General features: G+C 41.7%; 1 protein-coding gene across 1 annotated transcript in view; it reads right to left on the bottom strand.

The window, feature by feature from the left end:
- The window catches only part of dlc1 (DLC1 Rho GTPase activating protein), a 62,533-nt gene extending 53,762 nt beyond the window's left edge, over nt 1–8,771 (bottom strand). Inside the window, exon 1 of the mRNA XM_039000315.1 lies at nt 8,413–8,771. Within this exon, the coding sequence (XP_038856243.1) occupies nt 8,413–8,425 (13 nt within the window). The 5' untranslated portion in view covers nt 8,426–8,771. The remainder of the gene's footprint in view (nt 1–8,412) is intronic.
- Nucleotides 8,772–19,428: the final 10,657 nt, after the last annotated feature.

Here is a 19,428-nt window from a genome sequence, read left to right as displayed (position 1 = left end):
TTAAGAATGTTGGGACAGTAACCGAATGGTTTGAATCCCCTAGCCGACGAGGTGAAAATGATGCCGATATGCCCTTGAGCAAGGCACTTAACCCTAATTGCTCCTGTAAGTATCTCTGGATAAGGGCGTCTGCTAAATGACTCAAATGTAATGGAAAATAATAATATAAAATTAACAAATGTACAGAAAGACCTGGGTGAAAATGTAATGTAAAAGTAAAATGTTTAAAGCCCAGATGTACTGTTGGTTTTCAACCTTCCACTCTAATCAGCCCAGGGCCAAAACTCATAAATATTCATTAAGCACCTCAGAATAGGTGCTGATCTGGGATCGGTTTTGGATCCTAGTGAATATGATTATATCGACGGGGGGAACCTGATCCTAGATCAGCACTCCTACTCTGAGAGTCTTTATGAATACAGGCCCTGAAGGACTGTTGCTTTTCAACCTTTCCCTTTAATGATCCCTGGTATAGCTTTATCCCTATATTTAGCCGTGCGGTGGCGGACACAATCACTTGGAGCGGGTGTTTGTGTTGAACACGTTATCTGGCCGGGAACAAAAGGAGGCGTGCCGTGTTGCAGGGTAGCTCACGGTCACCGTCGCGCCTCTGGGTTCACTTCCTGTGAGGCAAGCAGGAAGAGGAAGTGATGTAGTTCCCTGGCAAAGAATCAGGGTGGATGGTGTGTCTGGACGGCAGAGGACAGAACACACCCGTCCTGCTGGAGATGTGTGTGTGTGTTCTCTTTGGTTTTGGGTAGAATACTGTGTCTACATGCATCAACAGAGGAACTGACTCAAGACAAAGAACGAACTGCTGCCTCCTCAGGAACTTGAGGTTATAATGCCATAGCCTAAATCATGTGTGTGTGTGTTGCACAGAAACCAATGACTGGTGTAAAGGTTGACTGAGAGGTCAAACACTAAATGGAGCCCTACATTGTGACTGGCAGAGAGAGAGAGAGAAATGCATGACAGTCAGACTGCTCCAAGACGACCCAACACTAACAGAGATTACAGATGCTGCTGCTTCAAGGTTGTTTTTCTGTGCAGGGAACAGTGAACTGTGCCAAAGTTAAACTCTTCTGGGCCTGACCCTCTGTTCAAGCTCTCCACTGAAATAACCCAGCCCCCCATGCCTTCTTCCCCTTTCCCCTCCCAACTCCCTCCTACCCTATTCTCTCTCTCTCTCTCTCTCTCCGCTAGCCACCCTCCTATTCCGTCCTACCCTATTCTCTCTCTCTCTCTCTCTCTCTCTCTCTCTCTCTCTCTCTCTCTCTCTCTCTCCGCTAGCCACCCTCCTATTCCCCCCTTTCCTGCAGCAGGAAGTTCTCACAATCGGTGGCCAATATTTCCTCTTCACAGCAGAGCAGAGCAGGAGGTAGTTACGCTTGGTTGAGCCTGCAAGCTGGGATCTTATAGGGGGATTCGCTATCAACTAGCACCTAGAATCTAGCCAATGAATTTCAAAGGACAACTTCATCACCAACGTAAACAATTTAAAGGGGCGGTGTCAAGAGTCAAGACACTGCATACAATTGTTATTGGGGGGTTGCTATTTAAACTGGCAGTTAAGAGGACTAGTTGACGGCAGACGCTACTGTCGATCCCCGTGGCCTGATAACAGTGATTATCAGTGATTAAGTGGGGCCGCCAACTGTGAATCTTAATCAAATCACCAGGTGATCCATTAGAGACGTCTTATCAAAGCAAGGCGTCAACAGGGTCTTTCACAAGGATCTGCACAGTAGCAGGTCGGGACAGGTGATATAATCAAGGCCTTGGTAGTGATTCAACTACTTTGTAATTCAGTGATAAACTGAAGCAGCAGTCACCCAATGTCAAACGGGCTACATAACACTGTCATAACATTGACATAACAATGACATAACAATGACATCATAAAGAGTGAGACGTGATGACGTTGTTATGACAGGGTTATGTAGAGCTTATGACGGAGGGTTCAAGTGAAGTATGACACTTCCTTGTACTGTATTCACTGCACTCTTTGCGCCCTATAACAGAGCACTACACTAAGTGTACAAAACACTAGGAACACCTGCTCTTTCCATGAACATGGACTGACCAGGTGAATCCAGGTGAAAAGCTATGATCCCTTATTGATGTCACTTGTTAAATCCACTTCAATCAGTGTAGACGAAGGGGAGGAGACAAGTTAAATAAGGATTTCTAAGCCAGTGAGATAATTGAGACATGGATTGTGTACGTGTGCCATTCAGAGGGTGAATAGGCAAGACAAAATATTGAAGTGCCTGAACGGGGTAGGTGCCAGGTGCACCAGTTTGAGTGTGTCAAGAACTGCAGCACTGCTGGGTTTTTCACTCTCAACAGTTTCCTGTGTGAATCAAGAATGATCCACCACCCAAAGGACATCCAGCCAACTTGACACAACTGTGGGAAGCATTGGAGTCAACATGGCCAGCATCCCTGTGGAACGCTTTCGACACCTTGTAGAGTCCATGTCCTGACAAATTGAGACTTTTCTAAGGGCAAAGGGGGGGAGCAACTCAATATTAGGAAGGTGTTCCAAATGTTTTGTACACTCAGTGTATATAATATATAGTCATTATTAGTATTCATAGAGACAGGCAGTGAGAGAACAACTGCAACTGATGCTAGTGACGTGCATTCAACACGACCTTAAAGCATCTGGGCCTTCTGCAATGTTACAGACAGAATCATCTGTAATGTTACAGACATAATCATCTGCAATGTTACAGACATAATCATCTGCAATGTTACAGACAGAATCATCTGTAATGTTACAGACAGAATCATCTGTAATGTTACAGACAGAATCATCTGTAATGTTACAGACAGAATCATCTGTAATGTTACAGACAGAATCATCTGTAATGTTACAGACAGAATCATCTGTAATGTTACAGACATAATCATCTGTAATGTTACAGACAGAATCATCTGTAATGTTACAGACAGAATCATCTGTCATGTTTCAGACATAATCATCTGTAATGTTACAGACAGAATCATCTGTAATGTTACAGACAGACAGAATCAGCTGCAATGTTACAGACAGAATCATCTGTAATGTTACAGACAGAATCATCTGCAATGTTACAGACAGAATCCTCTGTAATGTTACAGACAGAATCATCTGTAATGTTACAGACAGAATCATCTGTCATGTTTCAGACATAATCATCTGTAATGTTACAGACAGAATCATCTGTAATGTTACAGACATAATCATCTGTAATGTTACAGACAGAATCATCTGTAATGTTACAGACATAATCATCTGTAATGTTACAGACAGAATCATCTGTAATGTTACAGACAGAATCATCTGTCATGTTTCAGACATAATCATCTGTAATGTTACAGACAGAATCATCTGTAATGTTACAGACAGAATCATCTGTAATGTTACAGACAGAATCATCTGTAATGTTACAGACAGAATCATCTGTAATGTTACAGACAGAATCATCTGTCATGTTTCAGACATAATCATCTGTAATGTTACAGACAGAATCATCTGTAATGTTACAGACATAATCATCTGTAATGTTACAGACAGAATCATCTGTCATGTTACAGACAGAATCATCTGTAATGTTACAGACAGAATCATCTGCAATGTTACAGACAGAATCATCTGCAATGTTACAGACAGAATCATCTGTAATGTTACAGACAGAATCATCTGCAATGTTACAGACAGAATCATCTGTAATGTTACAGACAGAATCATCTGCAATGTTACAGACAGAATCATCTGTAATGTTACAGACAGAATCATCTGTAATGTTACAGACAGAATCATCTGTAATGTTACAGACAGACAGAATCAGCTGCAATGTTACAGACAGAATCATCTGTAATGTTACAGACAGAATCATCTGCAATGTTACAGACAGAATCCTCTGTAATGTTACAGACAGAATCATCTGTAATGTTACAGACAGAATCATCTGTAATGTTACAGACAGAATCATCTGTAATGTTACAGACAGAATCATCTGTAATGTTACAGACAGAATCATCTGTCATGTTTCAGACATAATCATCTGTAATGTTACAGACAGAATCATCTGTAATGTTACAGACATAATCATCTGTAATGTTACAGACAGAATCATCTGTCATGTTTCAGACAGAATCATCTGTAATGTTACAGACAGAATCATCTGTAATGTTACAGACAGAATCATCTGCAATGTTACAGACAGAATCATCTGCAATGTTACAGACAGAATCATCTGTAATGTTACAGACAGAATCATCTGCAATGTTACAGACAGAATCATCTGTAATGTTACAGACAGAATCATCTGCAATGTTACAGACAGAATCATCTGTAATGTTACAGACAGAATCATCTGTAATGTTACAGACAGAATCATCTGTAATGTTACAGACAGACAGAATCAGCTGCAATGTTACAGACAGAATCATCTGTAATGTTACAGACAGAATCATCTGCAATGTTACAGACAGAATCCTCTGTAATGTTACAGACAGAATCATCTGTAATGTTACAGACAGAATCATCTGTAATGTTACAGACAGACAGAATCAGCTGCAATGTTACAGACAGAATCAGCTGCAATGTTACAGACAGAATCATCTGTAATGTTACAGACAGACAGAATCAGCTGCAATGTTACAGACAGAATCATCTGTAATGTTACAGACAGAATCATCTGTAATGTTACAGACAGAATCATCTGCAATGTTACAGACAGAATCATCTGTAATGTTACAGACAGAATCATCTGCAATGTTACAGACAGAATCATCTGCAATGTTACAGACAGAATCATCTGTAATGTTACAGACAGAATCATCTGTAATGTTACAGACAGAATCATCTGCAATGTTACAGACAGCATCATCTGTAATGTTACAGACAGAATCATCTGCAATGTTACAGACAGACAGAATCATCTGCAATGTTACAGACAGAATCATCTGTAATGTTACAGACAGAATCATCTGTAATGTTACAGACAGAATCATCTGCAATGTTACAGACAGAATCATCTGTAATGTTACAGACAGAATCATCTGCAATGTTACAGACAGAATCATCTGCAATGTTACAGACAGAATCATCTGTAATGTTACAGACAGAATCATCTGTAATGTTACAGACAGAATCATCTGCAATGTTACAGACAGAATCATCTGTAACGTTACAGACAGCATCATCTGTAATGTTACAGACAGAATCATCTGCAATGTTACAGACAGACAGAATCATCTGCAATGTTACAGACAGAATCATCTGTAATGTTACAGACAGAATCATCTGTAATGTTACAGACAGAATCATCTGTAATGTTACAGACAGAATCATCTGCAATGTTACAGACAGCATCATCTGTAATGTTACAGACAGAATCATCTGTAATGTTACAGACAGAATCAGCTGCAATGTTACAGACAGAATCATCTGTAATGTTACAGACAGAATCATCTGTAATGTTACAGACAGAATCATCTGTAATGTTACAGACAGAATCATCTGTAATGTTACAGACAGAATCATCTGTAATGTTACAGACAGAATCATCTGTAATGTTACAGACAGAATCATCTGCAATGTTACAGACAGCATCATCTGTAATGTTACAGACAGAATCATCTGTAATGTTACAGACAGAATCATCTGTAATGTTACAGACAGAATCAGCTGCAATGTTACAGACAGAATCATCTGCAATGTTACAGACAGCATCATCTGTAATGTTACAGACAGAATCATCTGTAATGTTACAGACAGAATCATCTGTAATGTTACAGACAGAATCATCTGTAATGTTACAGACAGAATCATCTGCAATGTTACAGACAGAATCATCTGTAATGTTACAGACAGAATCATCTGTAATGTTACAGACAGAATCATCTGTAATGTTACAGACAGACAGAATCATCTGTAATGTTACAGACAGACAGAATCATCTGTAATGTTACAGACAGAATCATCTGTAATGTTACAGACAGAATCATCTGTAATGTTACAGACAGAATCATCTGTCATGTTACAGACAGAATCATCTGCAATGTTACAGACAGAATCATCTGTAATGTTACAGACAGAATCATCTGTAATGTTACAGACAGAATCATCTGTAATGTTACAGACAGAATCATCTGTAATGTTACAGACAGAATCATCTGCAATGTTACAGACAGAATCATCTGCAATGTTACAGACAGAATCATCTGCAATGTTACAGACAGAATCATCTGTAATGTTACAGACAGAATCATCTGTAATGGCAGTTTAGACGTGTCCTAGCAGATTCAGTTCTGACTCACAGGCTATTGGCCTGAGTTAGACGTTCATGATGAATGTAAACAGGTTGCAATTGGCCAGCGAACTACAGATTCATAGCGAATTTCAACAGATCTTAATACAACTATACTACAGCAAAAACTATGGTCAGAGGAGAAGTGGTGAATCTTTGTGAATATCAAGTTTTGACATTCCTGCGTGAAGACATCTGGTGATCTGGGAGAAGGCCTGGCTGGTAGGTAAGTGAGAGTACCACCATCTGGCTGGCTCCATAGGATACCACACGACACACACCAACTCAGACACACACACACACACAACTAATGGAGGTGCCCCATGATTCTTTCCGGTCATCCAACACCAGACACGCACACATACACACACACACACACACACACACACACACACACACACACACACACACACACACACACACACACACACACACACACACACACACACACACACACACACACACACACACACACACACACACACACACACACACACACACACAGCTGGGCCAGATGGATCATCACAATGCCTGGTCTCTGAGGTCTCTCTCTACCTCTGATGACAGATTTATGTTTGCTCAGGGCCCTGGTCCAGGATCAGGTGACAGGACCCAGACAACCCATACAACCCATCTGATATGCTTTAGAACTGACCCATGGTCAGATATTATAGCACCCTGTGTTCCCGTCACCCACTCATAGCCACCCATTAAACAGATCCCAGAACAGTTTGTGATGAGAACGTCAATAACAAAGCACACCAAGGTCGGAACAGAAATAGGACGGGCTGAAGAGGAACACATGGACATATCTATGTTCCTTCATAGAATTGATAGCAACTTTACCATATAAAATGAATGAATCGTTCAGAAAGACTCTGCCATACTTCCTGCCCTTAGAAATAGTTTGATTTAAGCCTGTTTCATATTCTTCCCTTTAAAAACACAACCCCCCCACTTGACTAGATGCCAATTACAGATTGATAGAGATAGAAAGGGGAGGGAAAGAGAGAGGGTGGGAGAGTTGCCCTTTTTGGGCTGTTTGTTACTAATTTCTACTATATCATCGTTTCTTTTATGAATTGAGGGGTAGATTGAGAGGCTGGTCTGTGTGTGCTTGGGGTGCAGTATTGGGCAGCCTCTCCCCTCCCCATTTCCTTCTGCTTGTTCCTTTATGTGACCCAACATATAGGATGTCCCCATGGCCAAAGCACTGGCATGTCACTACCCCCATGACACCACGGTGACTGTGTGCTCACTAGAGTGACCGGTAGTGGGGTTTATTTGAATCGTCCGCCACTATTTGACCACAGGGGGCTGCATGCTATCCCTTGTGTATAACAGATAAGCAGTCACGCGCGAAATACAGTATGACCAGTAGGAATCAGATAAAAAACATTCACAGCCGAAATACGCTACCGCCAAGCTCGCTTTTTATATCACACAGAAGTTATTCTTCTCCCAAGCGCCTCTAGAAAAATGTCAGCAGACAAGCAAAGGGAATTTGAGCTTGGTAGTCATGGCAAACAAATTGGAAGCACTATAAGACCAAGGCGGCAACGAATTTAACAAACAACACAATTTATGCACAGATACATGTATAATTCAACAGTGTGAATAATCAAACGTTGTTGCCTGTGTGTGCGTATAGCAGGCTATTGAAACGTCTGAACAGACATATATAGGCCAAAAGACTATGGCTCAATGGCCTAGTCTAAACCAACGAATAGAACGCAGGCCATGGTCGAATAAACTGTGCGCGTTTATCTTGGAAGTCGGCGTAGGAGCAGTGGAGACTGGAATAGATTGCTTATCTGACAGCCTGCAGCTATGCGCAAACCTCATTTCAGCACAGGGGAGTTCCTTACAGAGCCGGTGAGAATAATGTCAAACAACTTTTCTTTGCAAAAGGAGAAAAAAGAATAATCCCTTCTAAAATGGTTAAATAGAAGCTTAATTCAAATCATGGAAAAGTGAGAACAGATAAAATCACAATCGAAAACATTCTATTCCAAGTAGGTTTTCTCTGCGCAAAAGCATGGAAATCCCTATTTATTTAAACATTCTGAATAGTAAAACATTCGAGTAAACAAATTCATTGACTTACGAGTTAAAATCATGTTTATTTCTCTACACGGAGACTTCCTCGGGATAAAACCAAATACTCCCGCTGCGCCCAGGCTGGCGAGTCCGCTCAGGTTTATTCCAATGTTAGGGCGAAGCTCGCATATTTTCTGCTTTCCAGCGTAGTTCAACCCAAAACCTCCGCACGAAACAGTGTCTATAGACTCAAATTCTAAACACAATTAGCTCCAAAAGGTCACTGAATAGTGCATAATACAGTAATTCCATGGTTATATTGTCGTTTGGCTGAACAGGACGCACTACAATTCCTCCTCGAGCTTATGAAATGACTTCCCTACTGAAACTTCCTATGGGGACACAAGCGCGAATGTGAATGAACTAGTGTGTGAATAAGATTTTAGGAATGGACAAACGTGGCTCCACCTCTCCGCTCCGGTCTAGGCTACCCTGCCTGCCCACCTGATGATTATCGAGGGGAGCACAGAGGACCCACTCTACTGCGCTACATACCGTACCGCAGCTGTGGTATAAACACTGTATAAAAAAAACTCGAAATATTGTGAGATTTTACACGTAAGGACTTTGTATATATTTTTCTCACATGCATGTTGTGCGTAAAATGTGGCATACATCGAATGCAGTCCAGCAGGTGTGAACGAGGTCAATATTACAAAGTACACATTTTTACATTCGTATATACCTATTTTCTCTTGCAAGTGCTGGTAACCTATACTTTACTTCCATCTTTAAGTTTATTTTTAATCGAATACATTTGGTTACATTGCTTGCTTATAACGTTGGTATTGACTGTTTTCTGTGCTTCGAAAGCGAGAGTGCTTAGTACCTCTCCCGCTCTGCTTTGCAGCAGCCCAACTGCACTGACGCTCAGAAGAGAAGCTGTAATTCAGTAGGCGTCCTTTAGCACATCATTAGAGAATACATTCATGGCATAGCCGGAACAATTGCGTGACGCGCCATTGTGGACAGCAACGTTGAATAATTCAAAAGAAACCGTTGCGGTATGCTAATACGGAAGCCTACTTTGGCCAACCCCTACAAACACATCCCTGGGGTTCGGGCGAGCAGTGCACGTACACCACGCACAGGTTAGAACCGCAACGACACTTTTATGATCAGAAGTCACGAGACCGGCCTTTCCAAAGATCAACAAACACTTTTACCCCATTCAATAATAAAGCAACACCGAACTGGCTATCCAATCCTTGCGCCTCCAAACCTACTTAGACATATATATTGTATGCTGACATGAAGTACCACATTTTGTCTTATTGTGGATTGATTCTGTCATATAGTGTAATTTATATGCAGGAAATAGCAGGGAATGTTTCTAACAGGTCCATGACAATTGGCATATTGCAAATATGACAGGGTCGCTCTATGATGACTACACCATTCCACGTCGGGGAGTGTTGACGTTCAAATCTCGCAGATATTTTCCAGACTTTAATAGGCTTTTGTAGGAGGGAATTGTTCATTAACCTACTAATTTCTACATGCATGCATGCACAACACACGTCAAGTTTTGTAGTGCTCTCTTGCTCTCTATCTCTCTCTCCCTCTCTCTCTCTCTCAATTCAAAGGCTTTATTGGCATGGGAAACCTATGTTAACATTGGCAAAGCAAGTGAAGTAGATAATAAACGAAAGTGAAATAAACAATCAATAAAAATGTATAATAAACATTAAACTCATAAAAGTTTCAAAACAATAGAGACATTTCAAATGTCATATTATTAATATGTACAGTGTTGTAACAATGTGCAAATAGTTGAAGTGCAAAGGGAATGATAAATTAACATAAATATGGGTTGTATTTACAATGGTGTTTGTTCTTCACTGGTTGCCCTTTTCTTGTGCCAAAAGGTCACACATCTTGCTGCTGTGATGGCACACTATGGTGTTTCACCCAATAGATATGGGAGTTTATCAAAATTGGATTTGTTTTCAAATTCTTTGTGGGCCTGTGTAATATGGGGGAAATGTGTCTCTAATATGGTCATACATTTGGCAGGAGGTTAGGATGTGCAGCTCAGTTTCCACCCACATTTTTTCTCTCTCTCTCTCTCTCTCTCTCTCTCTCTCTCTCTCTCTCTCTCTCTCTCTCTCTCTCTCTCTCTCTCTCTCTCTCTCTCTCTCTCTCTCTCTCTCTCTCTCTCTCTCTCTCTCTCTCTCTCTCTCTCTCTCTCTCTCTCTCTCTCTCTCTCTCTCTCTCTCTCTCTCTCTCTCTCTCTCTCTCTCTCTCTCTCTCTCTCTCTCTCTCTCTCTCTCTCTCTCTCTCTCTCTCTCTTTATACCCCCTCTCTCTCGACCTCAAAACATTCTCCAACCACCTCAGCCCTCCCAAGCATCCACTAAATCATGTCATCAGCTCCGTCATTGGCTCCGGACAACACTGTGTTATTGCCGTGGTAACGCACATCCAGCATGGCGTTGGTGGGTCCCCTGAGAAAGCAGAAAGAGACAAATGCTTTCCATCCCCATCACACTCCATGTGGGAAGAGAGTTCATGTAACGTTCCAGTTTAATGAGGGGGAAAGAGATGACGAGGAAAATCCTCTGTTTAAACCAAGTGTGGTTGGTTTACCATAGCTGGGGCTGCTAAATGGCCAGTCATAAGTGACTCATGATCTCCATCAAACCTCTACTGGGAAGAGTACACCCTGAGGTAATACTGAGAGAACTCTAACCTCTACTGGGAAGAGTACACCCTGAGGTAATACTGAGAGAACTCTAACCTCTACTGGGAAGAGAACACCCTGAGGTAATACTGAGAGAACTCTAACCTCTACTGGGAAGAGTACACCCTGAGGTATTACTGAGCGAACTCTAACCTCTACTGGGAAGAGAACATCCTGAGGTAATACTGAGAGAACTCTAACCTCGACTGAGAAGAGAACACCCTGAGGTAATACTGAGAGAACTCTAACCTCGACTGAGAAGAGAACATCCTGAGGTAATACTGAGAGAACTCTAACCTCTATTACTACCGATAGTAGAAAAGACCAAATTCATTCTTTTATCAAATAATTGTAAGATTCATTTTTTTATTTATCTAAAGGGGTCCTGAAATTTAAAATCAAATAGCTAAATGATCCATGGTTACACCATCTTAAAACAATTCCATTTGTTAGCTTAGTACCCCACCCCTAATGGCTTAGACTTTTAGAGGTGTTTAACTCTGAATGGTCAAGTTAAGGGTTCAGGTTTGGGATAGGCTTACATTTTTTTAACAAATAAAATATTTTTTTATTGCTAGATTTGAACAAGAAACCTTTGGCACAAGAGGCAGATCCTTATGCCCATCTGCCATCCCAGCCCACAATGCCCTGCCAAAACACAAACCTACTTGAAGCTAATAGCACTCTCTGTTGCCGGCGTCCTCAGACATGGATGGACATTGAATACTGACTTGTATCATGGGTGACCTGGCTCCATAAAGCTGGTTCCATTGAGTTGCACACACACACACACACACACACACACACACACACACACACACACACACACACACACACACACACACACACACACACACACACACACACACACACACACACACACACACACACACACACACACACACACACACACACACACACACACACACGCCTCATCAGCCTACCCAAAAGGAGGAAGTAACTGATAAAGCAGCTAACTGCATTTTAAGAGACGGAAATACAGTTGAAGTCGAAAGTTTACATACACCTTAGCCAGATACATTTAAACTCAGTATTTCACAATTCCTGACATTTAATCCTAGTAATATTCCCTGTTTTAGGTAAATTAGGATCACCACTGTTTTTTAAGAACGTGAAATGTCAGAATAATAGTAGAGAGAATGATTTATTTCAGCTTTTATTCCTTTCATCACATTCCCAGTGGGTCAGAAGTTTACATACACTCAATTTTTATTTAGTAGCATTGCCTTTAAATTGTTTAACTTGGGTCAAATGTTTTGGGTAGCCTTCCACAAGCTTCCCACAATAAGTTGGGTGAATTTTGGCCCATTCCTCCTGACAGAGCTGGTGTAATTGAGTCAGGTTTGTAGGCCTCCTTGCTCGCACAAACCTTTTCAGTTCTTACCACAAATTTTCTATAGGAATGAGGTCAGGGCTTTGCGATGGCCACTCCAATACCTTGACTTTGTTGTCCTTAAGCCGTTTTTCCACAACTTTGGAAGTGTGCTTGGGGTCATTGTCCATTTGGAAGACCCATTTGCGACCAAGCTTTAACTTCCTGACTGATGTCTTGAGATGTTGCTTCAATATATGCACATCATTTTTCTTCCTCATGACGCCGTCTAACAATGGTCATTATGGCCAAACACTTCTATTTTTTTTTCATCAGACCAGAGGACATTTCTCCAAAAAGTAGGATCTTTGTCCCCATGTGCAGTTGCAAACCGTAGTCTGGCAAACCGTAGTTTTGGAGCAGTGGCTTTTTCATTGCTGAGCGGCCTTTCAGGTTATGTCGATTTAGGACTCATTTTACTGTGGATATAGATACTTTTGTACCCGTTTCCTCCAGCATCTTCACAAGGTCCTTTGCTGTTGTTCTGGGATTGATTTGCACTTTTCGCACCAAAGTACGTTCATTTCTAGGAGACAGAACGCGTCTCCTTCCTGAGCGGTATGACAGCTGCGTGATCCCATGGTGTTTATACATGCGTACTATTGTTTGTACAGATGAACGTGGTACCTTCAGGCGTTTGGAAATTGCTCCCAAGGATGAAGCAGACTTGTGGAGGTCCACAATTTTTTTTCTGAGGTCTTGGCTGATTTCTTTTGATTTTCCCATGATGTCTAGCAAAGAGGCACTGAGTTTGAAGGTAGGCCTTGAAATACATCCACAGGTACACCTCCAATTGACTCAAGTGATGTCAATTAGCCTATCAGAAGCTTCTAAAGTCATGACATCATTTTCGGGAATTTTCTAAGCTGTTTAAAGGCACAGCCAACTTAGTGTATGTAAACTTCTGACCCACTGGAATTGTGATAAAGTGAATTATAAGTGAAATAATCTGTCTGTAAACAATTGTTGGACAAGTGACTTGTGTCATGCACAAAGTAGATGTCCTAACCGACTTGCCAAAACTATAGTTTGTTAACAAGAAATGTGTGGAGTGGTTGACAAACAAGTTTTAATGACTCCAACCTAAGTGTATTTAAACTTCTGACTTCAACTGTATTCCAAATTCACACAATGCAGATACGCTGAACAGGATTCAAATGATATTTCAGATTGTGTGTGCGTGTTTATTTGTGTGTGTGTGTTTGTGTTGAGGGGTTTCAGAGATACAGACAGATGCCATCTTTGGGATGTTTTGTGTGTGTGTGTGTGTGTGCGTGTGTCACTGACAGATGTCCCCTCTGATAGTTACTGGCTGTTGATGGATCGGAGCAGAAGGAGGATTTGACAGTTCTAGTGAAAACAGGAACCTCTAGAAATAGACAGGCCCTGGGCCGAGGGTCCTGGCTCTGGAGACATAGATTAGAAGAAAACACACACACACACACACACACACACACACACACACACACACACACACACACACACACACACACACACACACACACACACACACACACACACACACACACACACACACACACACACAATGTGAGGAAGTGCCTCTGTCTTTGTTCTCTATCCTCATCACAACACAGGGAGAGAGCTGAGGTAGACTACTTAGCTGCTGAACACACATTTCTAAGGCCAGGTTTAGCCAGCAGCAGTCATCTGGTTAAACGTCATTCCTAAGGCCAGGTTTAGTCAGCAGTAATCATCTGGGTAAAAGTCATTTGTAAAGCCAGGTTTAGCCTGATGCAGTCATCTGGTTAATCATTCCTAAGGCCAGGTTTAACCAGAAGCAGTCCTCTGGTTCAAAGTCCTTTGTAAGGCCAGGTTTAACCAGAAGCAGTCATCTGGTTAAACATCATTCCTAAGGCCAGGTTTAACCAGAAGCAGTCATCTGGTTAAAAGTAATTTGTAATGCCAGGTTTAACCAGAAGCAGTCATCTGGTTCAAAGTCCTTTGTAAGGCTAGGTTTAACCAGAAGCAGTCATCTGGTTAAAAGTCCTTTGTAAGGCCAGGTTTAACCAGAAGCAGTCCTCTGGTTAAAAGTCCTTTGTAAGGCTAGGTTTAACCAAAAGCAGTCATCTGGTTAAAAGTCCTTTGTAAGGCCAGGTTTAACCAGAAGCAGTCATCTGGTTCAAAGTCCTTTGTAAGGCCAGGTTTAACCAGAAGCAGTCAAATGGTTAAAAGTCCTTTGTAAGGCCAGGTTTAACCAGAAGCAGTCCTCTGGTTAAAAGTCCTTTGTAAGGCCAGGTTTAACCAAAAGCAGTCCTCTGGTTAAAAGTAATTTGTAATGTCAGGATTAACCAGAAGCAGTCCTCTGGTTCAAAGTCCTTTGTAAGGCCAGGTTTAACCAGAAGCAGTCATCTGGTTAAAAGTAATTTGTAAGGCCAGGTTTAACCAGAAGCAGTCATCTGGTTAAAAGTCCTTTGTAAAGCCAGGTTTAACCAGAAGTCAGTGTGTGAGATAGAGGGGTGAACGAGTAGTTTGTGTGAGACAGAGAGAGCTCTAGGGAGTTGTCGTGTGATGATACCTCCTGCTATATCCTTGTTGTGTTTCTGTGAACATAATCTCGGTTACCCAGAAGTAACATTCTCGGGAAAGTTTTCACTTCCCGTTTACACATGGATCTGTCCAAGAGAGATCACTGTAAACCACACGCGCACACACACACCTGCATCTAGATAAGCATCTCCGAACTGTTGAGAAAAGATATCTAACGGGGAATTTGAAGAGGCATTCCAGGACTCATGTTTGTACATTTCCTGTGTGTGCGTGCATGTGTGTGTCGTCCTGTATATACTGGGATAAGCAGAGACACAAGAGGTGCTGAACCAGCTTGTTTCTTGGCACCTTGTGACCTTGTGGACTATCTAATGTATAAATGACTGTATTTAGGCTGTACTCAGGACAGTTTAGATCACTCAAACATGGACGTGATTTAGTTGTACCCGAAGAACTCCATGAGTTATGGCGTTCTAATGAAGTTCCACCCTTTCCTATGACTCTTCTGACCTAAATATGCCCTCGTCCCAAACGGCACCCTATTCCCTATATGGCACACTATGTTTTACCAGCCCTGGGGGTGCCATTTAGGCTCTGGTCAAAAGTAATGCACTAAATAGGGAATAGGGTGTCATTTGGGACGTAACCTGTGTTCCAATGGCATGTTTTATCACCGAGTTCTAGCCTTAGTTCTAGCTTTATACTCACTGTTGAATCTGTTACAAATGACCCATTTGGAGCCGACTCCACTACACCTTAGAGACAGTTGTACGCCTGCTGTTTGTGTTCAGCCGACTGTAAATCGTTTCTTCTGTGCTCCACTGACATCTAAAAGGAGTGAAATAATCACAGTGTTTTCCTCTCAAAGCAGTACCATGTGCGGCCCTGGTCTGGCGCAGCCCAACGGGGAGAGAAGGTGTTCTTAGTCAGCGCTAATGTGTAAATGCTAAAGCAAACAGTCTGTGAGTTACACAGTCCATACACACACACATACACAGTCCATACACACACACATACACACACACACACACACACACACACACACACACACACACACACACACACACACACACACACACACACACACACACACACACACACACACACACACACAGAGACACACAGACACACACACAAACACACACACACACACATATCATATTTATCTCCAGGTTTTGTCACGTTGCTATGCGCAGTGATGGCGTGGGGTAAATGGGCCTCTCGCGGTTCAGAACATGTACATCACATTCCCCAGCATCAACACGCAGCGTCACACACGTCTCCCCGTTCTTTTCTTTCTGCCCTCGCATTCCTTCCTGGTGAAAAGGAAAACAGAAAGGTCCGTAGTGTCGTAGTCGATGATGGGGGAGTTTGAAGCGGTGAACTTTAGACCCGTGCAGCTCACTGTTCAGGGATCACTGACACTCAGAAAACAGATAAGAAACCAGGGAAATATAAAGAGTGCAAAACTCCTACTGTGTATTGTGTGAAATACCACATTGACATAAAGGACTAGTTTGACAGTCACAGTTTAAACCAAGTCATGGACTAAACAAAACACTTTGTTAATGGGGATTCTACTGAGAACCTTTATAAAACCCAGGACTAGAATCTAGGTTCGACCAACCAGTCCTTGAAGATTAATATGATGGTGGTTGGGATGTAAATACTACTGTAGGGTGTTAGAAAGGTTTTACTTGGAACCAAAAGGTTTCTTCAAAGGGTTCTCCTATGAGAACAGCCAAATAACCCTTCTACATTCTACATAGCACCTTTTCTTCTAAGAGTGTTATGGTTGTCCTTGAAATATCCTCTTATCAAGCTGTCGAGAGAGAAACACACACACACACACACACACACACACACACACACACACACACACACACACACACACACACACACACACACACACACACACACACACACACACACACACACGCACGCACGCACACACACACACACACACACACACACACCGGGGGCCTCCAGATCATAGCTCATATTTTTCTAATTAGTCATGCGTGGACGATGGAGATTAGGGCTGGTTTGCTTTAGAGAGGGAAAGAGGGAGAGGGGGAGACAAAAGAGAATAGAGGGGGGAGAGAAAAAGAAGTGATAGTATACAAGGAAAGAGAACGGGAGTGTAAGATGGCCAGCGATAACGTGGAGAGAAAGGAAGAGAGAGATTGTGCGTCAGAGGAAGGGTGGTGTGATATGGAGAGATCAGGAAAACACCGGTTGAATCAACGTTGTTTCCAAGTAATATTGTTGAAATGACGTTGAACCAATGTGGAACAGACGTTGAATTGATGTCTGTGCCCAGTGGGTAGGGATGGGGTGAGGAAAAGCTTTGTCTCATTTCAAGTTTATATCTGGATCATCTGGGTTCTGAGTCTGACACAGTCTGACCTACAGACACCTTCCTCATCAAATACATCACAATAACGTAATATTTACATGATTTATAAGTTATATGTAACATTTGATGCCAAGTACAAGACTCATACCCACTTTATTCTACATTAGTGAGGATAGAAATGAAGCAAAGTCTAATAATAATAGCCTTTTTGAATATTACTTTTTCACGGTTCATTTGCAGAAATGGTATGCAGGGGCAACTTTTATTAATAGAACTAACAGGATCCCAACATGCCCAAAGAGTCTTTGAGGTAAATGCTCAAAGCATTAAAGTCTAGTCAGGAAACCACCTGAATAGTTTCAGTTGATTAATGAAACCGATAAACCAAACAAAATGGCTGCAAAATGAATTAAGTGGACTATTTTCCGCCTCTGTCGTAATGCTCTGAAAATCCCAGAGCTGTTATGTGGTTCACTGTGAGGTATAATTACGAGGGTTTTATACATTCATATTAACCCCTCCTTCTCTTTCTGTGCCAGGAGCGATTGGGGTCTCATCATGATGTCATCAATCGGAGACATAATACCGATGTAGGATCTTAATTTGATCACCCTGTTGTTGCACAACAGGAAATGCAAACTTGTAGTGTATTTGAGGTTTAAAATTCTTCTAAAGTTTGCAATTTCTACATAAAAATGTCTGTCTTGATTTGCCCTTCAAAAATTTCCATTAACTATAATCCACGCAAGAATTCAAATTTCCTGTTGTTGCAAGAATTTTTCCTGTGAGAAAATGGCTCAAATTAAGATCTTACTGCTGTATGAATAAGCCTAGTTGTACACTTTTCGTTGACTCACAAAAGCATTTTATTGTGTATTTTCAGTCACATGATTACTCTTTAAGTGATTAGATGCAGGCCAAAGCATCATTTAGTCCCTATCGTGTTAAAAAGTCTCAACATTCAAATGCAGCTGTTTTACATCTCACTTTACCATCGGACGCCATAAACTATCATTAATGAACCACACTCAGGGTACGTGCACAACTAATTCCCAGAGGCACATGTAAGCAGGAAATAGTGATGACATACAGAGCTGTTAATGTGTGGCGTTGAACATGTGTGTGTGCTGTGTGTGTGTGTGTGTCGAACATGTGCTGAGCTCCTCTCAGTGTTATTAAATCACAAAGAGAGGCCTGGGTGATGAATAGCTGTGCAGGCTAAGTTGCGGAACGCTAAGGTACCGATGAGGCCCCTGAGTTGAGAGCACAGTGTGTGGAACTGCATGCTCACGAGATTAGAGAGAGAGGTGTGTGTGTCGTACATGCTATCCAAGTACAACAGAGAAGACTGTAGGCATATAAATCTCTGCTTCAAACAGTTCCAGTAGAAACATATGGAGACAAGACCAAATTCCTTAAAGCCATATGTTCATTCTCTGACTGGTAATAACCCCAGTGCCAAGTGGGAAAGACAGGAAGTTGATGCGTTTAGTCTACCCAGTCCTGACATTTGACCCCTTGTGCACTATGACCTGTGCTAGACCATGTGACGGGCCGTACATACTGGTACCTTGGCTGCCACGGCAACTTATAATGCAGGTTTGGCCGTAAGGTTGTACAGATACAGATGTGCCTTTCCAAATGTGCTATATCTACAGCCAGGAAGGAAACAGTGCTCAATTATGAGAGAGGAAGAGAGAGGGAGAGAGAGAGAGAGAGAGAGAGAGAGAGAGAGAGAGAGAATTCAAATTCAATTAATAATTGAAAAATTCCCAATTCATAACACCCCCCCCAAAAAACTGTTAAATAACTTTTCTCCGTCCACACGAATTGCAACACTTCATTCTATTGTTTTTAGTCTTCTTTTCTCTTGTCCCTTAACTCCTAATGGATAACTGGGAGGGAGGAGAGATGAACCAGATGACATGTTATTTATTTGAATACATTAGTCTCTCAGGTCCACAGATGTTTTATTGTTGTTTTACCATCTGTCTCATTTAGGAAACTTCCTCACCTTTAATTATTCCATGTTTGAAGCACTCTGAAATGCATCCCCTGTAAGACATGTGCTCTGAGACGGT

The sequence above is a fragment of the Salvelinus namaycush genome, chromosome 8, assembly GCF_016432855.1.
Source record: "Salvelinus namaycush isolate Seneca chromosome 8, SaNama_1.0, whole genome shotgun sequence".
Taxonomy (NCBI): Eukaryota; Metazoa; Chordata; class Actinopteri; order Salmoniformes; family Salmonidae; genus Salvelinus; species Salvelinus namaycush.
This window is presented reverse-complemented; position numbering and strand designations above follow the sequence as displayed.